The sequence below is a fragment of the Lissotriton helveticus genome, chromosome 6 (assembly GCF_964261635.1).
Source record: "Lissotriton helveticus chromosome 6, aLisHel1.1, whole genome shotgun sequence".
In the NCBI taxonomy this organism is placed as follows: Eukaryota; Metazoa; Chordata; class Amphibia; order Caudata; family Salamandridae; genus Lissotriton; species Lissotriton helveticus.
In genome coordinates, this window is record NC_136067.1 from 231219740 (window position 1) to 231247507 (window position 27768).

The following is a 27768-nucleotide window of genomic DNA, read 5'->3' on the forward strand; positions in this document are numbered from 1 at the left end:
ATTTCAAAAGACCGGCATCGTGCCGGAGACCCCGCCCCCCTCCCAGCAACACTCTGCAAACGCGCCCTGTGTCACGTTTTTAGGTGGGGAATTAATTCCCCTTCAATACTGGGGGTGCCTGAGGGCCAACTAGCCATCAGGTACCTCCAGTATGCGCCACAGGGATGCCTTGCAGAGCGGTGGTCTGATGCCACACCCCTTTTTACACCTCTCTGCAAGTCAGCTTTGAGGCACTTAGTGGAGGGACCTAGTGGGCCAGTCAGACCCCAGGGACCCTCAGGACTCAAGGGGATTTAATCCCCCAATCTACAACGCACCTGGGGGTGTGTTTGCACAGTGGTGCAGGGAGAGGGCGTGGCCTGATTTTACACGTGTGCAAATGCACCCTGTGGTGCGCTCCAAGTTGGAGGATTAAGTCTTCTTCAATCCTAAGGGTTCTTGGGGGCCAACTAGCCCACCAGGTACCTGTAGTAAGCGCCATGGAGCTGCATTGCAGAGTGGTGGTCCAGGGCCACGCCCCCTTTTATACCACTCTGCAACGCAGCTCTGCTGAATATATATTCACTGAAAAAACCATAGGTTTCAGGCCTTATATAGTTAGGAATTAGCATTTCAAAAACCTTTGAAATTCACTGAAAAAACCATAGGTTTCAGGCCTTATATAGTTAGGAATTAGCATTTAAAAAACCTTTAAAATTCACTCAAAAAACTATAGGTTTTAGGGGTGTTATAGTTAGCTGGACATTTCACTCATACAAAACCATTGAAATTGCTCCTATATAGTTAGTTGTACTAACTATATTTCGCACACCCGCAATCCACTGCTGATGATGTCACATAATACATCATTCATGACATGGTCAGTGACATCACTGATGACATCTCAAATGACATCACTGATTTCCACAAGAAACCAACAGAAGCACTCGCAGGTGGGTGCGGACTTGCGGATTGTGGCCCCGCAATTTTATTACTGCTCCTTCCCTCAAACCTCGCCAAGGAAAGTCCACACTCACGAGGGACGTTTGCAAAGATGTATATTCTCTTACAAGACCAACAGCAACAGACGCGTTTCGGCGAGATGCCTTTTTTGATGTTGCCGGCACCTTGGAAACGTCATGTTTTTCAATGTATTGGCTGGCATAAAACCAGTGAAAGGACTATCGACAAAGCTCTTACTTTAGCGCCATCTTTAAACAGTCTGAACTGCATATTACCTACTGGCAGTCGCCAGTAGGTATATATAGTTAGGATTTTTTCCCTATGGGATTTTTGAAAATTCTATGTCTAATAACTTTGGCGTTTGTGGACGGAATTGGCTGAAATTTTCAGGAAAATGGAACATTTTGTTTCTGAGCAGCCCCTGAAAATTTGGGGGGGGGTTCGTCAAGGGGGGGCCGAGAAAAAAGGGGGTCCCAAAACGTGTTTTTCCAATGTTAATTTCCATAGGGCGGTTGGCCTCACTTTTAGCCCGAACGGCTGAATGGATTTGCACGAAACTTGGCAAAATTGTAGGGACTGTTAGCCCGATGTGCCTTTGCTAGGTCTCAATATATGTGCTCCAGTGGATTTTGAGAAATTAACGTTCAAAAAAAGATATATATCTGTAAGCGCGCTCTGGGCAGCGCTCCGGTTCGCGTACTTGACGCGTAACGGAACTTCGCAAAGCGAAGCTGATTGGCTCTCCGGTGTCTGTCAACATTCTAAACAGTCCGGAGCGGCCGCCATCTTGTCTCTCGGTAGGATCGAGAGACAAGAGGAGGCCAAAACAAAGGGGGAAATGACCATAAGGGGGCATAGTAGATCCTCCCTGACCCCCTAGGTTTGATGTGGAGGCTTTAAAAGGGCCCCGCAGGGCAAAAAAAAAAAAAGATTTTTTTTTTTTGCGTGGGGAGCGCCCGGTTCGCGAACCGGGAAGCGTTCTGGGGAGCGTACTATAAGGAAAAAAGAATGATAGACTTTTCAAATACTGCATGTTAATTGATTGTTGGTTTTGTTGATTATTTTTTAATTTCTTTATTTTTAAGCAATTATTTATTATTGTGATTGTGTTTCAAAATTTAATAAACTTTCTAACATTTCACTGTCTGAAATGTCATTATTTTCATTGAACATAGTTTGTAATCTCTGAGGGTGTAAAATGTCCTCATTTTGAAGGAGGTCATCTACTGCTTGCACACATTGCAGTAGTTCTTGGTCCCAAGTTTCATCCATAAATTCTATATAATTTGGATCAATTATTTCTTGGCTGCTCTCTTGCAGGACAATTTGAAATGAAACTTTGTGTTCGCCTTCCATTTTGCCTGAAATTTGGATAAAAAAAATATATATTAGTAGAGATAGGGCACTGTTGGGATTAATTTTAGATAGGCAGTTTTTATCAGTGAATTTATCTTTGGGCAGTGTATAGTATCAGAGTGGAAGTAGGAATATAAAAAAGTGTATGTGATTTAACGTAAGTAATTTCATAATTATACAAGAGAAACCTAACTCCATCCATAACTATAACAGAGAAGTCTATCTAAATCTATAACTACTACAGAGGGATAGTATATAACTATCAGAAAAAGTTTACCATATTAACTTATAGTGCACAATATACTTCAGTTTTAAAAATAACAACTTACCTTTACAAAGAAGTTGAAGTGATTAGTGAAAATCCAATTGAAATGTACAACAAGAAGTAGTAGTCAAAATGGCTGTGTTTCCTTCTCTTCCTTTATATATATTCAGGTATATAACCAATCAAATGTCAGGTAATAAGAGTAGAAAATGAAAGTAACATTTTCATTGGTTGTCAATTCCAACACTTCAGATGTGTTTTGAGAAGTAATTTACCTCACGGTATTTAGAGAGGTCTACAGGCTAAATGGCTAAATGGAATTTCAATCAAATTTGTGAAAATGATAGGGATTGGTATGTAGTATGAGCTAATCTATATTTGGTGAGAGTGTCTCCAGTCGTTTTTCTGTAAATTACTTTCCCACCTTTTTTGATGGTGCGCTTCCCAGAGAGCGACCCGGTACGCGAACTGGCGAGCGCCCCGGTACGCGAACCTGAAGCGTTACGGGAGTCCACCATTTTGTGTTTCGGTCGACTTAAGATACAAGATGGAGGGCAAATAATGTTCAGAATGGGTAGAAGGGGGCATGGTAGACTTATCTTGACCCCCTAGGTTTTCTGAGGGTGGCTGAGGAGGCTTATATGTGCGAAAAAAAACATTTTTTTTAAAAATTTCGCGAGGTTAGCTTCCGGTTCGCGTACCGGGTAGCGCCCCGGGGAGCGTACTTTGTTGAAAATTAGTGAAAAAAGTTAGAGAAAAATAATAATTGTGAGTGATCAGATGTAGGGTAGCTCTGAGAAGAGCTTTTGGGTTTATGGTACATTTAGGTACTTATAAGTAGGTACCAATGCACAGTCTTAAATTCAGAATGAAAATTCTGTTGCCCTCATCTGAGAAGTGAACTCCATCTCCTCTGTAGATATCTTGCATGTAGTAACGCAAGTTATTGTTGTACATGGAGCCCATTCCATGGTCTCTCATGTAAGCTGAAACAGATTTGTTTACATGCTTCCTCGACTTCTCAATTTGTGGACAAAATTGGTTTGACCACCTCCATTTCTGTCTTTGGCATATATTTGAATATACCAAGGCAGTTTGAGGAAAAAGTGCCATCAATTGCTCAAAGGTGTCCTTTAAAAGCATTTCCAGACCTACCCCAGTCAAAGTGCCCAAATCATTACCTCCACAGTGCACAATTAACAGGTCAGGTTTTGGCAAATGCATAAAGGTTTTCACCAATGGTATCAATTGGTGACATTTTAATCCTCTGTGGCCAAACCACTTAATTTCCACATCTTGTAAATTGAGGTTAGGTATATTTCTGTTCTCAGCATACCTCTGAGCCCAATAGATGTAACTATGTCCAACAATCCAGACAGAAAGCATGGTGAGAGAAGGTTCTGCTGCAGTCAGATGAAGTGTGGCAATGAAATGGCAGTTGAAAAAATAAGAGTTTAAAATGAAAAAAACTGTGGAGTTTCTGTGTTAATGAAGCAGTAACAGTGATTGGTGGATTTTGATTGCTGAAAACAGAAAGTTAGGGTGCATGGATGAGTTCTTTGAAAGATGTATTTTGAGTGGTCAAGAAAAAATCATTAAATGAAAGATTGCACTGGATATGCAGGTGCACTGAGAGTTCAGAGTTCAATTGAAACATTGTTGTGTGAACTTGCAAACAACAGAGGTCTTCCAAGAGGTGGTTGCTATACAAAAAAGGCAGAGAGGGCAGAGGGGGGAAGGGTTTTGATTTGAAAAAAGTGAGGGAGGAGTTTTGATTGGGTGACATGAGAGATATGTGTGAAGAATTACAGCATTTCTGTGCTTTTGATAGCTGCAGACTCTGGAGTGCATACCTTTTGCTCTGCTGAAGACAAATTGGTGTGTTTCTGAGACTGTTTTGAAACTCATAAAGTATTTGCTAAGGTGAGAAAAGATTTATTTAATTTAGATAGAGAATAGTGTGCTTTAAGGAGAAAATTATGAAGAAAGTTGTGTTTTTCAAATGTTGCTTTGTCTCAAGTGTTTTACAAATAGATTTTGTTTCTTTGAGAAATTGTAATTGGAGAAAATGTGAAGTATTAGTACTGACAGGGTGTTTTTTTGCATAGGAGCTGTGGAGTGTTTTCAAATTATGACTTGAAAATCGTTTTTGAGGAAAAGGAATGGTTTTAAAATTTATGACAAGGACATAATGGTGTATGCTTCTTTATAAGGCATTTGAGTGTCGCTGATGTTATTTTTCCCATTTTAATGTAAGACTTTTCCCTGTGGAGCAAATTGCTTGTAAATATGCTCCCACCTGTGCATGGCAAATTTAGATTTTGAATGTTTGCGTTACATAGCCATGTTAAAAGTGACCCAAACATGCTGCAAAGGCAATCAAAAAACGCTTTCATGTGTCTTAAGGACATTTTAAGTCATTTCCCCATGTGCAGTGTTTTCAAATTATGACTTGAAAATCGTTTTTGGGGAAAAGGAATGGTTTTAAAATTTATGACAAGGACATAATGGTGTATGCTTCTTTATAAGGCATTTCAGTGTCTCTGATGTTATTTTTCCCATATTAAATTAAAAGACCTTTCCCCGTGGAGCAAATTCCTTGTAAATATGCTCTCACCTGTGCATGGTAAATTTAGATTTTGATTGTTTGAGTTACATAGCCATGTTAAAAGTGACCCAAAAAAGTTGCAAAGGCTTTAAAAAAACACTTTCATGTGTCTTAAGGACATTTTAAGTCATTTCCCCGTGGGCAGTGTTTTCAAATTATGACTTGAAAATCGTTTTTGAGGTAAAGGAATGTTTTTAAAATTTATGTGCGCCATATGCCCCCAAATTTCTTTTTCAGGGGTGCAGCAGGGTGTTCTTGAGACACCCCTGCACCCTTGGAAAAATTCCTAATTTGCGATGAGCTAATTGCTAATCGCAAATTGCACCTTCATTCCTATGGGCCTCCTGGCCCATGGAAATGAATGGGTAATTTGCAATTAGCAATTTGCTCATCGCAAATTAGGAATGGTAAAGAATCGCTATTTATTCCTTAAAATTCGCTATTTAGGAAATGCAAAATAGTTTGATGATACATATGGCGGTTCATCTCTAACAAGATAAGAAGCTTAGGGATAGATTTATGATGACTGGCGCAATGTGGTGGACATCACTTACTTCATTGGTAGGCCTTTACATGTATTATCTCCTCTGTATTCTTCAACAAGCGTAACTTTGATCTGCAACCCTGAGTAGTCCTCACCTTAAACAAACCTCTGGATAGGCCACACCTTATCGTCATCCTGAATTAATCATTTAAAATGCTAGGGACAGATTTATGATAGGTGTATGCCTCTTTTGCGCCACTGTGCGTCACTTTTGTGATGCAGCGGCGGTGCAAAAGATTTGCTATGAGGCGACAAAATTACAAATTGATGCATTTAGGCAGATGTGTCATGCTGTAAAAAAACCGTGCCACATGAAACCGATGCAGCAGTGATGCAAAAGATGCACCATGTTGCAAGACAGGCCTCACTTGGGGCCATATGTATCAAGCTAATTAGCATTCGCTAAGGCCGAAATTCTGCGAATTTTGGCCTTTGCGAATGCTAATTAGACAAATGGTATGTATCAAACAAGTTTGATGCAAAATAAGGAATAGCAAAATTTGCTATTCCTTATTTTGCGATTGCACTTAAGGATTTGCAAATTTTGCGATTCCTTAAATGCAATGTATCAAACAAAAAATATGCAAAAAATGCCATTAAGGATTTGCAAATTACCACCAACTTCTAGTTGGTGGTAATTTGCAAATTCTTTTCAAAAAGCTTTTTTTCCAAAAAACAAAAGGTGCCATATGACGCCCATACATGCCCTTAGGGCATGTATGTGCGCCATATGCCCCCAAATTTCTTTTTCAGGGGTGCAGCAGGGTGTTCTTGAGACACCCCTGCACCCTTGGAAAAATTCCTAATTTGCGATGAGCTAATTGCTAATCGCAAATTACACCTTCATTCCTAAGGGCCTCCTGGCCCATGGAAATGAATGGGTAATTTGCAATTAGCAATTTGCTCATCGCAAATTAGGAATGGTAAAGAATCGCTATTTATTCCTTAAAACTCGCTATTTAGGAAATGCAAAATAGTTTGATGATACATATGGCGGTTCATCTCTAACAAGATAAGAAGCTTAGGGATAGATTTATGATGACTGGCGCATCACCAGGGATGTGCCAGTCATCCTGCACCGCTGTTCCGCCACCCATGGTGTGCTGCATTTACAATGTGGCGCACCATGGGGCAAAAACGGCACAGATGCGTGACGCATCTGTACCGTAAAGGTGGCGCATTGCTGGAGTTGTATCGCAAGTGCGATGCAGCTCCAGCAAGGCTCAGGGGTGCCCCATCTCCACAATGCTGCGTCAAGACCTATGCCTGCTTCAAGCAGGCGCAGGGTTTTGACGCAGCTTTGTCCTATCTGATTGTAAATGCGGCACACCATGGGTGGCAGAGCAGCGGTGCACGTTAACTGGTGCATCCCTGGGGATGTGCCAGTTAACATAAATCTGCCCCTTTACATTTAAGTATGTGCAGGGGACACAGAGTCGGTGAGGCTTATCCAAGGTTAAGAAGAGATGAGTCCTGTTCACTGAAAAATTGGACATAGGCTTCACCTCCTCAGCATCGCTGGACATGGCTAAATAATAGCTGCAAAATGTTACTCTTGTTAAACAATTTTACTATTATAATCTCTGAGATTTGTCTCTTACTCTGCAACATCTCATTGTTGTTATCTTTCTTTAAAGATAAAGACAACATCAACATGAGCGACAATCAGCAATCAGTTGATTTCGACCTCATCATTGAACTCGTAATTGAAACATAAGTGGATGTTGATCCCTTGGATGATTTAAATCCTGAGGATGAAGAAGAACGTGATGAGGATGCAGATTTGTCAGAATTGTATGACATAGGATGGGAAGCTGACGTGCTTGAGCCTATGGAACTATAAACATTTATTTTTAAAATTTATAATAAATGAAAAGTAAAAATGTAAACCGTTTCATTTAAAAATAAAGACACCTTCAAAAACAGGTTATGTGTAGTGTCTTCAATAAAATATTAAAATATGCTCATAAAATTAGATCAGATTCACATATAAAACAGCACAGGTAAAATGAATATAAATTCCATTTCTTTTCTGCTATTTCTGTATTCTAAATTTGCCAAGCACTAAAAAATCTTCTATGTAAAAATGTCAAGTAGTGTGTTAAGTTTTTGATGACTGTTATTGATTTACTGTTGGGTAATAGTGGTTAATAACATTTTTTATTATATTTTACCACAGATTCAACTGCAGATCATTTCAAGATTTCAGCATGCCAACCAAAGAAAGACTGAGAAAGGCTGCAAAACGTCAAAGACAGCAGGTCAATGAAAAAAAGCAGCAGTCCTCTAACAAAAAGATTTGTCAAGTCACCAAGAAAGCACCGGGTAAGAGTACAAAAATATTCATAAGAAATATCTGTAGTAAAAAAAATATTACTACAGAAAATGTTTCAGTCCAGAAAAAGAGAAGCAATTCAAACGGAAAGGAAAGGCCAATGAAAAATGTTACTGCTAGAGCAAGAGATAACTCTGTGCATGATAGTAGAAGGAAACAACAGTTTAGGGACATTCGTAAACGAATGTTTCGCAACAGGATAATTGGCAATTTGTTAAAAAATATTAAGAAAGGTCAACAGAAAGTGGTTTTTTATAAGAGAAAAAAAATTGTTGAGAAAGTTATTGATCAGGCATTTGAAATTAAACGTAAGTTATTTATTTTGATAATCAATAGAATTAGGAAGCTAAACAAGGCAATTTATGATTTCAAAAGAAATAGTAGATGGAAGAGAATAGTTAATCGTAGTAATTTTTGTGAAGTTTTTTCTGGAGAATGGATGCATAGTTCAAGCTGTGAGGCATTTTTTAATGAGGAGAGTTATTTCCAGGATAATGATTTGGTGCATGCAGTTGACACCAGTGGTCGAGCTTATGAAGTGAAAGATGGTTGTCCAGTTGAAAAAGAAAAACTTGTGACAACAGAGATAGAAGAGGTGTTAGGTAATGAGGTTTTAGGAAGACGTCCTAAGGGTCCTGTGTACACCTGGAAGTGTAGTAGTATTTGCAGTGTGCGACAGGATTCCATCAATTTGCTTTGTGATTTTGTACGGTCATTTAATAAGAAAAGTTTGAAGCAGAAAATGAAGTTGTTGCAAGAATTAGATCCTTGCAGAGTGAGAGAAGTGACAGGTTTGCATGGTCATTCACTGGCTTGTCTTTCCAAGAGAGTATGCCAGAGTGTTTTTCATCATTTCAGGATGCTAGCAGTGCATCATAATAAAGTGAGGAAATTAGTTAGAATGTTGTATTATGCTAAGAGTCCAGCAATTATGCTTAAACAATTATGCGCTGCTCTTTTGCATGGTTCTGAAATAGATGTGAAGAATATATGTGAAGAAATTGAGTTTTGTTACTTTGGAAGTAAAGAGGAGAATGTTGAAATTGACCAAGAAGAAGAGGGTAATGTGGAAGATAGTGTACAGGTTTCCAGTACAGATAATTTCCAGAGGGAAATTGCGACGTTTGAGGTGAAATCAAGTGAGAGGCCAAATTTCACTTGTGTGTGTTGTCGACGCACTTATTATAAGAATCAGACTAAGTTAGTGGATTTATATGCAAAAAGTGAAAGGGAAAATAATAGTGAATGGAAGGATTTCACAACATACTTGATGGTAGAAAATTGTTTTGATTTGGGATTGGATCAACGTGTGTGTACTTATTGTTGTAACAAATTAAATCAAAACCAGATGCCTGCTAGAGCAGTTCATAATAATCTGGAATTGGTTGAGATTCCTTCTGAATTGAAGGATTTAAATACTTATGAATCTATTTTGATTCAAAGTATCCATCCCTTTCAGGCTATTGTAAGAATGGAGCCAAAGACAGGGAAATTGCCTCCATCAGATTTACAGAGAGGATTAAAGGGAAGAGTTGTTTATTTGCCTCTAGATTTGAAGAAAAACATTAACACAATTGGAGAAGAAAAAGTGGAAGAGGAACCTCTGGTTATCTTAGTTAATGGGGTTCCGACAAAGAATAAGAAAATATGGCAAGATTTAGTGGATGTTAGGAAAGTTAAAAAGGCAACATTGTATTTGAAAAAAAATAATAAATACTATAAGAATGTATATGTTGCAGAAGAGGAAGTAAGTAAGGAAGAGGATAGCGATTTGTGTGCTGGTCAAATTGAGAAAGTAGAACCCTGTACTAGTGAAGAAATATAGGAACATTATAGTGTTCATCCTTTGCATTCCAAGGAAGTCATGGGGAATGCTATTGAGTTGTTTCAAATGAAACAAGCCAAAGGGAGTCCCATTAGTGTTTGGGAGGAAAGTTTGGAAGCTCGGTGTTTCCCACAGCTTTTTCCAACAGGTCAGGGAGGAAGATATGATGAGCGACCTCATCAAATTCCTGCTTCTGAATACCGGACTTTGCGATTGTATGCAGGAGATGCTAGGTTTCGACAATGCATTCCCTATTTGTTTCATCTCCTGTTTGAAAGCGATCTGTCTGGACTGTCATATGCAGTGAACCACATCTTGAAAAGTGGTATACACATGCAAAACATCTCGGCAAGTGACTTTATGGATAAAGTCAATGTCCAAGACAGTATTTTGGATTCTCACCTGATTAATCTCATGGCGTGTCAGCGTGGTACTAATGAGTACTGGTACTGTCGTCATGGTGATTTAAAATGTATGCTGAGGAACTTAGGAGCTCCCACATGGTTCCTCACTCTGAGCTGTGCCGAGTATGGCTGGGAAGACTTACTTGAATTTCTACGAGAGGCAAATGGAAACATCGAAAACATCGAATTCAAGACACCCGGAGAACTGTGCTCTTTGGATCCAGTCAATGTATGCAGGTACTTCAATCATAGATTTGAAGCTATGATGTCTTTCATCATGAATAAGAAGAATCCACCTCTTGGAGAGGTGTTGGATTTCTTCTGGAGAAAGGAGTACCAAGCAAGAGGTGCTCCTCATATACATATGCTGCTGTGGATCAAGGATGCACCTAAATTTGGAACGGATCCAGAAGACTCAGTGATGAGTTTCATACAACAGTATTCTACGTGTGCTGTTCCAAACGCAAAGGAGAAGAAAAGCCTAAGAGAAAAAGTTCTACGTTTCCAAAGCCATCGATGTGGAAAGTACTGTCGTCGTAAATTCCGAAACAAGGACAAGTTCTACACCAAATGTCGTTTCGGCTTTTCACGACCGGTGATTTCTAAAGGAAGAGTAAACAGTTTGATGTCTTCGCTGCGACATAATGTGATGAAGAAATCACCTAAAAACACATACAATTTGAAGAGGAACGAAGAGTCCAAGTACATCAACGACTACAACCCGGTGATTTTGTCCATGTGGAATGCTAACATGGATATACAGTTTGTGGCTGATAACTGTATGGCTGTGGCTCGGTATGTGACATCTTACATCACCAAAAAAGAGAAGACAGAATTGAAGGATATGTGGGAGGACATTTCCCATGAAAAGAGCCTCAGTAAGAAGTTGTACAGTTTCAGTCTGAAGATGTTGTCGCATCGAGAAATCGGAGCTTACGAATGTTCTGACCGGTTGTCTTCAGCAAGTCTCTATGCCAAGTCCAGGAGTATCGTTTGGGCGAGTCTTGGTCTTGCTGCAACGCGTAATCGAGTTCTGAAACCTGTGCGGGAAATTGAGTATTTGGCGGAAAAGGAGCCAAACAGTACCGACATTTTGAAGACCAACATGTTGGATACATATTATCCAAATCGAAGCAGTCACCTCGAGAATGTTTGTCTGTATGAGGTTCTTCAAAATTACATATTCAAGAGGAACATCAAAGAAGATACTGAGAAAGGAGTGTATGCTGTAATAGGAAGTGAGGGATGTCTGGTCAAGCAAAGAAAATGCCACTTGGTAAACCATCGAAAATTGAGTGGCGAATCTCCTGAAAAAAAGAAGTTTTTCTATTTAGCACTTTTGCAACTTTTCAAGCCTTGGCGTGCAGAAGAGGAACTGCTTGGAGATTTCCTCTGTTACGAAGACTCTTTCAATGCTGCCAAGGAGACCATAGAATGTCCTGCTTTTCCCAAATATGTAGAAATGTTGAATGCGGAAATAGAGCAGGAAGCAACGATTGCAGCCGAGATTGCCAGAGACAGTTCTCAGGACAGTCAGAGTTCTGCTTCATTGAGTCAGGATCCACTAGGAGGACATGTTATCGAAAATGAAGCTGCCACTGCCATGATTGAAGTGGAAAGAGCCATAGCACATGCTCAGGAGGATGCGGTTAACTTAGAAGAGTTGGAAAGACAACTCAACGTTGAGCAGAGGAAAATATATGACGAAGTTACCATGCAAATTGATCATGGATTAAGTCATGAGAAGAAAGAGTGCTCATGTACGTCGTTGAAGCCTGTCCGACTGTACGTGAGTGGAGAAGCGGGAACTGGAAAAAGTTTCCTTATTAAAGCAATTTCATGTTATTTGCAGGAAAGGACAGAGTCATCGCTGTCTTGTGTTGTCACCGCTCCAACTGGACTGGCAGCACATAACATTAAAGGGATTACTTTACATCGTTTACTGATGCTGCCAGTGGAGCATGACAACAAATTACAATATCACAAGCTATCTGGAGATGCTTGTTGTGAAGTTTCAAGAATCTTGAGGAAAATGAAACTTCTTATCATTGACGCAGTAAGCATGGTTTCCAATGTCATGCTTGCCATTGTGCATTTGAGAATGCAAGAAGTTCTCAAAACAGAGTATGATGTGTTATTTGGTGGCAAACACATCATTGTTTTCGGAGATCTTCTGCAGCTGACACCAGTGAAAGGGCAACCTGTGTTCAAAATGCTCACGCATGAAGATACCACAAAGTGCCTAGGGAGCATTGGCAACGTCAATATATGGTTAAACTTCAATTATGCTGAACTGCATAAAAATATGCGTCAGGCGAAGGATGAAGTTTACAAGACTATTCTACAAGATGTTAGAATTGGAAAAGTGACCGAGCATGGGAAAGAAGCTTTACATGCACGATTACTGTCAAATTTATATCCAGAACAAGATGTTGTGCCTGAGAATATTTTTCAGAAAATTACTGAGAAGAAATCTGGAATATGTTTGATGCCAACTCTTGCAGAATGTGCCAAATTCAACAACAAAATGTTGCATTTAGAAAAGCAAGAGATTGTGAAACTGGAAGCTATTGACAGAGTAGATCATTTGGGATCAACAATTATTTTGTCTGAGAATTTGAAAACAAAATTGGATTCATTAGAGAAGACTATATCTAAAACTGCAGGTTTTGAAAAGACTCTGAATGTGTGCTTGAACTGCCGTATAATTTTAAGAAGGAATTTACATGTTGAAAGAGGTCTGGTAAATGGATCAATGGGTAATGTTGTTGATTTTGTAAAATACAGAAATAGAGATGGAATTGAATTTTTAAAAATTAAATTTGATGGCATTGAGGAAGTACAGCTAATTGGTCGTTGTTCTGCTAGATTTTTGCTTGTAAAAGACTTATATGTTCGCCGTAAGCAGTTTCCTGTTTGCTTGGCATATGCGGTGACAATCCATAAATCGCAAGGTTTAAGTGTAGACAGTGCATTGGTGAATATTGGCAGTTCTGTGTTCAAGGAGGGTATGGCATATGTGGCATTGTCACGAGTTAGAACTTTATCGGGATTGTACTTGATTGAGTGTGATGTCACAAACATTTGTGCGGATCTAGATTGTGTTAAGGAATACAATAAGTTAAGAAGAGAGTATGCGCCACATTTGCCTCAATATCCTTTGTTTGAGAAACGTGTGGTAGGCCGGAAACTAAGAAATGTGACCAATACTGGGGAGGTTGTAGCAAAAAGACGAAAAGTCGATGAACCTGAAATTATAAGCAGAAACAAAAAGGATTCTGTTGAAGATGTTGTTGGTTTTCAATTTGAAAACAGTTCTGGTGTCAACTGCTATGCTAATGTAGTGGTTAATGTTTTGTTTTCTCTAGAAAATGTAAAAGAAGAGATTGTGGTCAATTCTGATCAAAGATTTTGCAGTTTGTTAAATTCTGTGTTAGAGAAATGTAACACTGATAGAACAAAAATAGAAAGTGTGTCTGAAATTCGAAATCTGTTAGACAGATGTTCAGGCCAAACACAATTCTCTCAAAATATTCAGCAAGATTGTCAGGAGTTTTTAATGTATATGCTTGATGTATTGCATGCTGAAGGTGTAGATGTAGATCACCTGTTTGGGCTTTCTTATCAATGGCAGCATGACTGTGAGAACTGTAGGGTATCAAGTACTACTAGTGTAGACTCAGAAAGATTTATATATTTAACTTTGCCAGACAGTAAATCAGTCTCTTTTAATAAAATAGTAAAAGCAGCTGATCACAACATGAAGTGTAGCCAATGTAAATCTGAAATGATGTCCACATTATTTATACGAACATATGGCCAGTATGTTATTTTAATGTTCCAACGATGTAGGCCTGATGGAACAAAATTGACAACTTTAATTAAAAATTTTGTGGCTTCACAGTTGTCAATATCAGGAAGGACTTTTGTAACTGCAGCAATTATATATCATGACGGTCCTTCAATAACATCAGGACATTACACAGCTTATTTAAAGTCTAGAAATGGCTGGTCATTCTGCAATGATTCTGTTTTAATTTTCAAAAAAAAATTGCCGTATGACCTTAAAAACTCTTACCTGGTGTTTTTAAAACCAAAATTTTAGGGAAAGAATTTCGGGATGTGCTCTGAGGAATTTCAAGAAGTTCTAATGGCTCCTACACGATTTGGCCTTAAGGATAAGTGTAGTACAGAGACATAACTTCTTACCATAACACTGGACGTCATGGAGAAATAACTGCACTTTGAATGAATTCAGAAAAACTATTTCTTTTTATAAGCAAATTGAAGCAGCCAATCAAAACATGGAGTAGAGGGAATGTAAGTCTGCAATGCTGTCTACTGTTTTATATTGCTTTGTGATTAAAAGTGATGTAGAGAATTAAATAATTGTAGTAGTCATAGAGATAGTGTAAGTCTGCTTCATAGTAAGCAGTATCAGTGTCATAGGAAATGTAGAACATGACTGAGCAAGAAGGGGAAGATATTACTAGTCCAGGATTGTGAAAATGATCTTCAACATTTTAATTGTGAAAGTTGCGGAAATACAACATGACGGGATTGGCTTACAAGAATTCTAAGAGTTATAAATGGCTCTGACATGATTTGGCCTTGTGGAAACGTGTGGTAGAGAGCAAGAAGTCATTTATTGTATGTAACATGTTTTTCAAAACGATGGAGGTTTTCTTTCAGAAAGTGGCGGTCTGAAAGTAATAACAGCACAACAGAGTGTAAGCTGTTCATAGGACATCCTTCGACGTCATGGAAAGTAAGTTAACTTTAAGGAGTTCGGAATTCTGATTTGTTATGTTGTATGGGTTTTATAAACACAATCATTTTGATTGTGTTTTTTTCTTCCCCGCTGTTATATGATGAATACCTTCAAGTCACTGTTTTTAGTGAAATTTGATACATTCTGAGAACAGCAAAAATAAACCATTTAACATGTATAATTAATTCTGTACTGTTTGCATTTATGATGTACATTTAGAACTGTGTAGGAGGCATGGAGAAGGAGAGGCTTCTGTAAGTGTCAAAGTTGTTGCATACAGTGCTCATATTCTACGTAGTCATTCATATGATAGACTACATTTCCACAATGAGATACCTAAGCAAAGGAAACACAGGTCATATGATTGTGGAATGAGCAAAAAAAATTGCACGTTTTTCAATTATATTACCTGTGTTTCCTAACATTACACATCACATTGTGTAGATGAGGTTTAGGCCTGTTCCTGGAGACAGAGGAGGTCTGACATTTGTTCAAGAGTGCAGTGGACATGACTCACTTCGTTGGTAGGCCTCCACATGTATTATCTCCTCTGTATTCTTCAACAAACCTAAATTCCATCTGCAACCCTGAGTAGGACTTACCTGAAACAAATCTGTGGATAGGTTACACCTTATTGGCATCTTGAAACAATCATTTAAAATGTTAGGGTCAGATTTATGGTGGCCGTGCGCCTCTTTTGCTCCATTGTGGGTCACTTTTGTGTAAAAGATGCACCATGTTGCAAGATAGGTTTCATTCCATCTCCAGCAAGATACCATCAGTTTAAAATGTATATAATTAGCACTGTGTAGGGGGCATGCAGAAGCTGAAGCTTTTGTAAGTGTCAAAGTTGTTGCATGCAGTGCTGCACTTCTGGGTACTGTTTAATATGCTGCACTACATCTGCACTATGAGATACCTAAGCCTAGGCAACACAGGTGATGTGATTGTGAAATGAGGAAAAGAAACTCCACATTTTTCAATTACATCACCTGTGTTTCCTAAGTTTACGAATGACATTGTGCAGAAGAAGTTTAGGTCTGTCCACGGACACAGAAGAGGTCTGGCCTTTGTTCAAGAGTGAAGTGGACATGACTTACATCATTGGTAGGCCTTCACATGTATTATCTCCTCTGTATTCTTCAACAAGCATAAATTTGATATGCAATCCTGAGTAGGCCTCACCTTAAACAAACCTCTGGAGAGGCCACACCTTATCGTCATCCTGAATCAATCATTTCAAATGTTAGGGACAGATTTATGATAGGTGTATGCCTCTTTTGCGCCACTGTGCGTCACTTTTGTGATGCAGCGGCGGTGCAAAAGATTTGCTATGAGGCGACAAAATTACAAATTGATGCATCTAGGCAGATGTGTCATGCTGTAAAAAACCCGTGCCACATGAAACCGATGCAGCAGTGATGCAAAAGATGCACCATGTTGCAAGACAGGCCTCATTTCATCTCCAACAAGATAAGAAGCTAAGTCTTCTGTAAATGTCAAAATTGTTGTATATACTGCTCAACTTCTATGTACTCTTTGATATGCTAGACTCCATCTGCACTATGAGATACCTAACCAAAGGCAACACAGGTGATGTGATTGTGAAATGAGGAAAAGAAACTCCACATTTTTCAATTACATCACCTGTGTTTCCTAAGTTTATGAATGACATTGTGCAGATGAAGTTTAGGTCTGTCCACGGACACAGAAGAGGTCTGGCCTTTGTTCAAGAGTGAAGTGGACATGACTTACTTCATTGGTAGGCCTTCACATGTATTATGTCCTCTGTTCTCTTCAACAACTCGAAATTTCATTTGGAACCCTGAGTAGGCCTCACCTCAAACAAACCTCTGGATAGGACACATCTTATTGGCATCCTGAAACAATCATTTAAAATGTTAGTGTCTTGCGACACTTTTGTGAGACAACAGCAGTGCAAAAGATGCACCATGTTTTAAGATAGGCCTCACTTCATCTGCATCAAGATACTGTTAGTTTAAAATGTATATCTTTAGGACTGTGTAGGGGGCCTGGAGAAGCAGAAGCTTCTGTAAGTGTCAAAGTTGTTGAAAAACTGTTTGTCCTTCAATCTTTTCCCTTGTCTTTTCTAATTTTTAAATACATGTTTTAATATTTTTCAAATGTTTGTTCTCTCTTTCACAGATTGAAAGTATAAAAACAAAAAGTGAGTAAGTTAACGACAATTATAAGGTAAATGTTTTGTACTCTTTTCGTTACATTTCTATCACATTCACCTACTAGTAGTTCGACAGCTTCATTTCTTTAACCCTCAGTTTCCTGCCTTTGCTACTTCCCTTATTCCTTTCTCTATTACCTACTTACTCTACTCCTTCCACTCCTTTTCTCAGTCCCTCTCTTCTCATAGTTCCTCACTCTTGTTCACTCACTCCGTCTCTATTACTCTTAGTGTCTTTGACTGATCACTCTTTCACTACTTGTTCATTATGCTTTTTCTGTGTAGTTGAAGCACACTAAGGGGGATATTATGAACACAGCCAATAAAATTATTGCTGTTTTTATTGGCAGAAAACTGTTGCAAAAGTGGTTTTAGCGGCAGTTTTCCGCCGCAAAAGCGGCTTTAGCAACACATTTCTGCCGATAAAAGCTGCAAAACCTTTATTGCCTATGTTGATGATATGGCTCTATGTTATTTACATTTCTTTGCTGTTTCAATTAATCTTTTTCTGTTATTTTTTCTTTTCTGTTTTCTGTTTTTTCTCTCTGTTATTCCACATGTTTTAATCTGATTTTGAACATTCACTCACATTCTCCAAGAAACTCTTCTTTGTTATTGTTCTACTCTCTTTTTTTCTTTCACTTCCTTATCTATTTTGTTTTTCACAATTATACCCTCTTCCATCTTTTCTTCGGTAAATAGATCTATTAAACAGTATCTCTTGTTTACTCCCTATAGCTGTCTTTCTTTTAACATTACTCTCTGTTTACTTCCCTTATACTTACTCTTCTTTTTTTTAAAAAAAAATAATTTTTTGGTTCGCTCCCGGTTCGCGAACCGGGAAGCGAACGGGGAAGCGAACTAAAAGAAATAGAGCTTGCCAGAGTGCTAAACATTCTAGCAAATTTTTTTTGAAAGGGGAGGTAGTTCTGAAAAGAACTTTTTTTTTAATGTTTTTGTTGTTTTATATATTTTTTTATTTTTTGAACATTTTTTGGTTTATTTGTATTTTTTGAACAGTTTTATGTTTTTTTTTGTTTTTGATGGAGGGGAAACAACAAAAAACAGGCATTGAAAAGGGCTCAACAGGAGCAAAAAAAAAAATTACTGTCTGGGGCGGTTAGGGCAATTGTGATTTACATAAGCTAGGTTGATTAACGTAATGCTCATGTTACCACATGACAGCAATGCACCGCAATACATACAGGTAAATTTCATATGAGCAAAGTTCTCCTGAATGTTTGGCACGGTTTCCCGTGCCTCTGCTCCTGTCAACGATATCTGTGATGTTGACCTGGCCACAGGAGTTGTTGTTGGGTTATCCTGCATGTCACGTATCTCTGCCTGGCTGTAGTTCAATGGATGCCACCTGCTCATGTGACGATGCATTGTATAGTTACCAAAGCTATATTTTTTATCAGTGCCTCTAGATAACCGGTCTTTACAAATGAGGCAGGTGACATACCTAGCATTTACTTTCTTCTGCCCTCGAGGGAGTGAAAAAACTGCCAAATAAAACTGGCTTTCCGATGGGAAACCCGGGGCACCTCTTGTAAGAACTGTGGTCCTTCTGTCTCCTCTTCCTCTAGTTCATCCTCTTCCTCCTCTGTGTTGCTGATGAACTGGGGAGGTGGTCCTCTCTTCCCATGAGGAGGTGGAGGTGGTGGTGGGGGTGCACCAGCTGAAGCAACTAATGAAGCCATTGCTCAACTCTCAAAAAAGGTCTTCCTCTCACAAAGATGAAAGTCAGAGTGAGGAAAGAAGGAGGGGTTTTCATCATTTGGGAAAAACAATAGTTCTAAACCAATGAAAAGTGTTATTTTTAGGTCACCTGACCTAGCCTTACATCATTATGAAACCAAAAGTGAAATGAACCAATGAAAAGTTTTATTAACAAGTCAAATGACCTCTTACGCTTAAGTTACGCGCTGCGGAACGCGCCCCAGATCGCTTCCGGGTCGCTGCGCGCCTCGGTTCGCGCTCCGGAGCACTTCCGGGTGCGCTAACGCGGCGCGTCATAAGACGCATTACGCGGCAACGCGATACGTCGCGCTTTCGCGACGCGCCGCGGATCGCTTCCGGGGAGCTGCGCTTCGCGTCTCAGTTCGCGTACCGGAGCACTTCCGGGTGCGCTAACGCGGCGCGTCATAAGACGCATTACGCGACAACGTGATACATCGCGCTTCCGCGACGCGTCACGATGTTGATTTCTAACGCGGCAGTTGCACAAACGGAACGTTTACCGGTTCGCGGACTGGGTCGCGGCATCAAGATGAGCTAACGGGAAGCTTCCCGGTTCGCGAACCGGGAGCGAACAAAAAAAAATATTACATTTTTTTTTTATTAATAAACATATAAAATATATTTTTGGATTTAAAGAAGAATACATTTTCCAGCTACAGATATTAGCTTTTAAAAAACCAATGAAATTCACTGAAAAAACCATAGGTTATAGACCATATATAGTTAGGAATTAGCATTTACAAAACCTTGAAAATTCACTGAAAAAACCATAGGTTATAGACCATATATAGTTAGGAATTAGCATTTAAAAAACCTTATTTTACTCACACAAAACCATTGAAATTCCATATATAGTTAGTTGTACTAACTATATATCGCGCACCCGCAATCCACTGCTGATCATGCCACATATTACATCATTTATGACATGGTCAGTGACATCACTGATGACATCACTGATGACATCTCAAATGACATCACTGATGACATCACTGATGACATCTCAAATGACATCACTGATGACATCACTTATGACATCTCAAATGACATCACTGATGACATCTCAAATGACATCACTGATGACATCACTGATGACATCTCATTTGACATTACTGATCACATCACTGATGACATCATTCATGTGATAATACGATGAACCTCTTCAGACTCTAATATAACCTTAGATACACTCAGTGTAAACAGACACTCATAGACTGTCACTCATCCATGGAGTTACTCAGACACTTAGTCAGTCATGCAAAGAATCAATCACACCTCCATTTCCTCAACTATACAGTTATACACAACTTACTTATTCAAACATATACTAAAACATATTTACTCACTTATACAATCCTGGATACAAGTTCACAATGATCCATACAGCCACTCACACATTCACTGGCTCTTATGCACAGTTATTTATATATGTCAACTCTCACATGTACTGTATTTTACATATGTACTTACTTTGACATATAGCACTGAGATATCCATTCACTCACCAATACACTCATGCACACAGTCAACCGCCCATACAGCTGTTTCCACATGCACTTTTGAACCCATACATCTAGTCAATCAACTGCTCACACATCTATGCAGAGAGTCATACACCTCCCAGCCACCCACACACACACTCAGTCTCCCATACAAATGCTTGGGCAACCAATCAATAACCCATATAGTTAATCATATAGCTACTGATCAACACACGCAGCAGTTTACAGAACAACAGACATAATGATGCACAAATTAAGACAGTTTAGTCACTAACCCATGCACTCAGTGAGACACATTTAATCAGTCACTCATACAGTCAGTCATGCCCCTACTAAATCCTTCATCAAGACACTTATACATCCACTCATTCTTCAATATGTAAGACATTTTTTAACTTTACAGAATTATACAGTCACTGGATGTAGTCATCAGTGATGTCATCAGTAATGTCATTTGAGATGTCATCAGTGATGTCATCAGTGATGTCATTTGAGATGTCATCAGTGATGTCATCAGTGATGTCACTGACCATGTCATGAATGATGTAATATGTGACATGATCAGCAGTGGATTGCGGGTGCGCGATATATAGTTAGTACAACTAACTATATATGGAATTTCAATGGTTTTGTGTGAGTAAAATAAGGTTTTTTAAATGCTAATTCCTAACTATATATGGTCTATAACCTATGGTTTTTTCAGTGAATTTTCAAGGTTTTGTAAATGCTAATTCCTAACTATATATGGTCTATAACCTATGGTTTTTTCAGTGAATATATATATATATATGCATGATTACACATCCAAGCCCAAATCAGGGTTTACACTTAACTGCAATCTGAGCGTGTTCACACAATTACATTTATCAACCATTCTTCGCAAATATATACCGCATGTATTTTCCCATGGCATGCATATAGCGTATACCTTATTTACCATGTTTACTATCCTGCCGTGTATTGGCTTTCACAGCGCCTCTCATAAATCGAGAAGATAACTGACTGTAAACATTTTGCGCAGTTTTTCGCAAAGTGCCTAATCATGACTTTGATCTTATACTAGGCAATTGGCTCCAAGTATTTACCATAAAGCCGTGGATCGGTTAGTATCCCTTCACTGTAATTCTAAATCACCTTTGATAGCCAAACTTTAACTTCCATGTCCACACATCTTAATCCATAAGAAGCTACCACGGGACATATATTTCATAATTGAAATGTTACTACAATCTGATCATTAGTACGAGAGTGTCAAACAATTCATTCTAAGTAATTATGCTGTCCTGTTAGCCAACTGGAAAGACATCCCTACTAACCAACTTATTATGATTGCAGAGCTAATGAACCCATAGACAAACAATTAGATGAATCAGCAGACAAATAAACCATATGCAAAATACATAATGCAAAATACAAAATGCAATATACAAAATACAAAATGCAGACAGCAAAAGGATGAAGAAGTGAAGAATTAAAGAAGTAACAAACTAAAGGAGTGACGAAATAAAGAGTGGAGAGCCACAAATAGATAACAGAAATTCTTAGTACTAGGCATATCAATGATGACACAGTTCCACTCATCCTATAATTGTTCTTTTTTGCAATAATTGCCTTATATTCATGTGCCTATATGTACTGCTAACTCCTCTCCACTGTTTAGACCTCGTGGGTGTTTTGTAAGCAAATCAATTATATATTGAGACTCTAGTCTACGTAATTTGCAAACTCTATCACCCCCTCTTACATTTGCTGGGACAAAATCAAGACCAAAAAACTGAAATTTGTTGTGATGTTTTTCTGCGAAGTGTCACGCCACAGATGTTCAAGGATCCTGATCTTTAATTGGTGGACTGCGCGCCCTATTTAACGCAACCCACATGGGCATACGAGGCAATATACCGCGTAAGGTGTACTACACGATATAAATTTGGTTATTGTTTTGACCTTGTCTATGTCTGGTGTGGTATATGAGTGAACTCTCTTACTGCTGGCACAGGCTTTACATATACCACACGGATAGAAACCCTTTAATTCCATTAGCGTGTTCACTGAAAGTGGTTGCTGTGCACACGACTTTTGGTTGGTGTTCTGATAGTGCGGACTACGTTATCTACTTATGCAGAGTAGAGGTTGAAAAAGAAGCGTACAATTCAATTTTCTTGTGAAAAAGTTTTTATAAGTCAAACAATGGACAGTACAGAGAGGAGGTAGCCAGCCGACACGTGTTTTGTCACACCGTGAAGGAGATGTGACTCATCAGGGCTGTAGGGCTACGAGGATGAGGTATCATAAGGCTGTAGGCGTGCAGTGGAAATGTTTCTTCCGCCTCGAACATGCGGCGTGGAAACGTATAGTGAAAATTCGCCGGGTTTAAATGCCGGGTAGAGGCAAAAATAACAGGGTCAATGGCGTCCTCAAACACCGGCTGGGTGAGAAGGGAGCGCACAGGGTCCGTGCGTCTGGCTTCTGGGATGTGGTATCTGGGTAGTGGTAACTTTTCCAAGTGGCTATTCACCAACATGTCCCAAAGTGATCTGGCCTTTTTAAAGGTTACTAGTGGGGCATTGGGAATGTCACTTCCTATAATGCTGTCCGTTTGTAAAATATGCCAGTTCTTTTTAAGCATTTTTTTTCAAATAATTTGCTTCTGACAAATAAGGGGTAACCATCCGGAATTTACCCTCATTCTTTGTCTCCTGTATCTCTTTGTCAGTCAATAAATTTTACCTAGGGATCCCTCTCACTTTCTTTAAAGTTGCATTAAGTGATACAGGATTGTATCCTCGGACGACAAACCCGGCGATGCATTCCGAGGCGGCCGCCTCGAAATCCTTCTCCATAGTGCTATTTCTTTTTAAACGGAGAAGTTTGCCGTAAGGTATGCTTTGGACCAATTTTGGGGGGTGACTTCTGGTAGCAAATAACACTGAATTTCCAGCAGTAGGTTTACGGAATAAGGCTGTCTGTATTTTTTCCTCTTCAATGAACACCCTCAGGTCCAAATAGTCCACTGCCACTGGACTAACAGAACCCGAGAAGTGTAGATTGACCTCATTGATGTTTAACAGATCGATATATCCGAGAGCTGTCTCAAGTGTACCCTGCCATACGATGAACAAGTCATCAATATAACAATACCATTTTATTACTGACCCCCTCTCACTGCCTACCTGGTAGGTTGTGGGCACCTGCTCCTCATACCAGCCAACGAACAAGTTCGCATAGCTGGGGGCAAAGCAGGTGCCCATCGCCGTACCAGTAAGCTGTCTGTAATGCTGGTCTTCAAACAAGAAGATGTTGTTGTTAAGACAAAATTGTATAAATTCTATCAACATCAAATTGTGCTCTGCGTACCACAATTGTCGTTTGTCTAGGTACGATCTTACAGCTTTAATACCATCTCTATGATCTATACACGTATAGAGACTAGTGATGTCCAGTACCATTAATTGGTATGTGGGGTCCCATGTCACACTGGCAATTTTGTTCAAGAAATCTTTTGTATCCTTAAATATGAATCCAATTGGAACACAAAAGGAGATAAGGAATGGTCGATAAACATTGACAAATGTTCTGTCAATCCTTTCAGAGATGAAACGGTGGGTCTTACGGGCGGTTTTAAACTGTTCCTATGTAGTTTGGGGATGTGATAAAAAGTGGGAGTAACTGGATTGGAGCTACGTAAAAACAAATGTTCTTCTGGCCCCAGCATCTTCTTATTATACCATTTGTGGATTAGTTGAACATAGACTTTGATGCTGTTAAAATACAGTTCCTTGGTGGTTTTCTGATAGCACTTTTCGTCCGACAATTGTCATAACGCCTCCTTGGTATATTGCTCCCTTGTTTGTAGCACTACATTTCCTCCCTTGTCCGAGGGTTTTATTATTGCGTTCTTATCCTGCATCAGATTATCAAGTGCAGTTCTCTCCACTCTGGACAAGTTACACTTAGATGTTTCCATCACTGTTTTATTCTTCCACCTAAATTTCAAAAGACATTTGTCATTGCTTCCGAGAAAACGTCGATTGAATCATAGGGCATTTGTGGATTGAAGAGTGAAGTGGGCTTAAATGGGCTTTCTTCTCGATCTTGTTCAATACCCACTTCTTCAGCTCTTGTCGTCATATCCTTGTTGGCTGTACTAATCTCTGTTTGTAACTGCAAACTTTCAAGGAGTTCAACTGCTGGCAAGTATTTCCCAATTAATAAATCCGTAGCAGTTAACCTTGTAGCTGTCATTTTCAAATCTTTCACACTTGGTCTTAACTTGCAATATTTGTGGAGTTTTAACTTACGCACAAAGTGCAGCAAATTCTATGTATGTTGCTTCCCTTGCAGTCTTGCAGTATTGACTTCTGCAGGTATATGGCAGGCTTATAAACACCCATGTCAGAGAAATACAAATTTCTGAAGGGGTGACAGATGCGAAAAAGAGCATAAAGCCATTGCTGTAGTCATGCTTACGGTAAGTGTCCTAACCATCCAAGCCCCCCCCCCATCAGCACTGCTTCCCAGAAGGGTTTGTATTTCTTTACTTTCCATGAATCTTGAAGGTGATGCTTACAAATGCCATCAAATCGTTGAGGAGGAGGTGGTTTAGCATACTAACTCCAGATATCTAATATCTGGAGAAAGTGTTTGTGAGCCTTGCTTTACTTTCAGCATGTCGGTGTTCAAGCCCACCCTAGACTGTAGGTAGGGCATCACAACCGTGGGTGGGTTAATAGATCAAACACTGGGAGTCAGGCAGGGTGATAACACTGAATGTGGGTAAATGCATCGATTGTGGGGATTCCCCAGCTGGGTGTCACCTAATGTTATGTTATGATATGTTATAAACATTTAGAGAGCGCAAGTAAACCAAAAGTTTTTTTGGCAATGGAATAACAGTACCACTACACAGGGCCTGCAGTTTTATTTGTACAACTGTTTAAATAGTCATGTTTTTAAGAGCTCTCTAAATCTGATGTAACAGGGAGTCATCTTAATTTCTAATGGCAGAGAGCAGGGCCGGACTGGCTACCGGGCGGTTGTGTGTGCTGCCGAGCTGGGGGCTGATTTCTCTGCAGTGGGGGCTGATTTCGTTGATGGTGACCTGCAATCGTTTTGAAATAAAAAAAGCAAAACAAATTTTGTTCAGCCCTCGCAGGTCCCCATCAACGAAATCAGCCCCCAGCTCGGCAGCACACACAACCGCCCAGTAGCCAGTCCGGCCCTGGCAGAGAAGTTTATAATCAGGGAGCGAGTACGATAAGCGTAGAGCCACTGAGTCTCTTCTTTTTAAAGGAGGGAATAGTAAGACGATTCAGTTGAGATGATATTAAATTGCGGGTGGGTGTGTATTTTCAGAAATGGGCCAAAATGAACACAGGACTGTTGCCACGTAGGGATTTAAAAATGTTGCAGCCAGTCTTGAAATTCTTTTATAGACTTTTATATAGCGCGAACTAGACCCTAGAAATTGGGTATCAGAGCACTTTATATAAGCACCTGTTTCGTTACAGATGGACACATTCATTTTTTTTTATTAGGCATAGGGAGATTAAGTGAATTGCCCAGAATCACAGGATGTTGAGCGTTGTTGCTGAGTCTCAAACCCGGTTCCCCAGCTCCGAAGTCGACTGCCCTCGCCGTAAGGCTACATCCTCTCCCAAATTCTGTGCACTGTTTCATTGGTAGCCTGTGCATTTCCTCAACAAGGGAATGGTGTGACATTTCCTAGGTTTATGAAAGACCAGCCCGGCTACCTGGTTTTGTGCCACTTGTAGCTTGAGGTTGAGACCTTCAGGGAAGCCCAGGTAAAAGGAGTTTGAGTAATATAGCCATACACGCAAGAAAACTAAATCGGGAGAAGTAACTGTGAATGTCCCACGCTGCATTGATGTTGGACCATTGACTACAAAAGCAAGTTTGCTCAGACAAATAATTAAATATACTTACAGCTACATTGTCCAGTGCTGCCTTCATTTCAGCACTTATGCAGTTATCTGAAATGCTAAGCCATTCACCGGCTGCTGAGCAGATTCTAGTCATGTTTCCAATTTTGCCTGGTGGACAGTTTATCACTGCAGAGATTCCAGCTTTTGTTATTTCCCAACCATTGAAATCGCTTTTGCAAAATTTGTCTTTAAAAAAAAAAAAAGGCAAGATTTAAAACATCTGTACACCTTCTTTCAGCATAATCTCTCTGTAGCAAATTGAGAAAAGATTTACTGAGGATACTACAATATATCAGTGAATGGTGAAGAATGTTTTGTCTTTAATGCTGTATGATGTTATTTCAAAACAAAGGCACATAGTTTTGCAAAGCTTAACATTCTGGATTTTGAGTCACATATGATATGAGAGTCTGATCCACGTCCAATTCTCTGGAATACCTTTAAAATGTCCTCATATGTTTCTTTAATCGCCAAGTTTAGGAATTTTAGTTTACTACGAGACTTTGGTTTCTTTGTTTGTAAAGAATCCAAAATGGACAGACAGTCCCTCATTAGGGAGAACAGCAGAAAATAATCTAGTACCAGGTTTACCCAGAATCTCCTTCCCATGATGTCACCAGTGGCGCACTAGTGAAATCTGGCTTTTCTGGTGATGCTTAACCTTGCACTATGGCGCAAAGATGAGCCTGCAGGGTCTAGCATAGGATTTGTACTGGAGGTATATGCTCCAGTTCACTCCACTAAAGGTTAAACAACAGCACAGAAGCCAGACTCCACGTTGGTATATCAAAGAGTATATCTCATGACCCATTGCTTGTACCTGGTTACAGTAGGCCTTAGAATGTGAAGCAACGCCAGTTAACACTACTTTAGTATATCTAGTTTTGGCCAAAACCTATGATTTATGTGCTGGCATGACCCAGCCAGGCCGCTCCTTGCATGCGTTCAAAATGGCACGGTTTGGGAGTGCCAGCACATGCCTCCAGTAAATTTGGGACAAAGCACCATCAGGGAAAAATTTACAAGCCTTGTGTGCCACTTTTGCGCCGCCGTTGCGTCACTTTTGTGACGCAGTGGCGGAGTAAACCCAGCACCACGTTGCGCCCTACTTACAACGTGACGCATCTAGGGAGAATAGTATGACGCAGTTAATCACCCGTGAGGGTATCCAGGCGCAGTGCACGTTCTTATATATATTGCATGCATTTATACCTGTGTCGGGATAACTTAGTTAGACATGAACTGTGCTTAATAGTAGAGATTATGAGGTTTTCCAGACACACAGCACACAAAACTTTCATGAATGATGCCTAATAAGTTTTACGTCGTCT

General features: G+C 39.5%; 1 protein-coding gene across 1 annotated transcript in view; it reads right to left on the minus strand.

Annotated features, from left to right (window-relative positions):
• LOC144762237 (adhesion G-protein coupled receptor F3-like) overlaps positions 1 to 27768 on the minus strand; it is a 405409-nt gene that overhangs the window by 123448 nt on the left and 254193 nt on the right. Inside the window, exon 11 of the mRNA XM_078647381.1 lies at positions 26439 to 26623. Coding sequence (XP_078503507.1) covers positions 26439 to 26623 — 185 coding nt within the window. The remainder of the gene's footprint in view (positions 1 to 26438; positions 26624 to 27768) is intronic.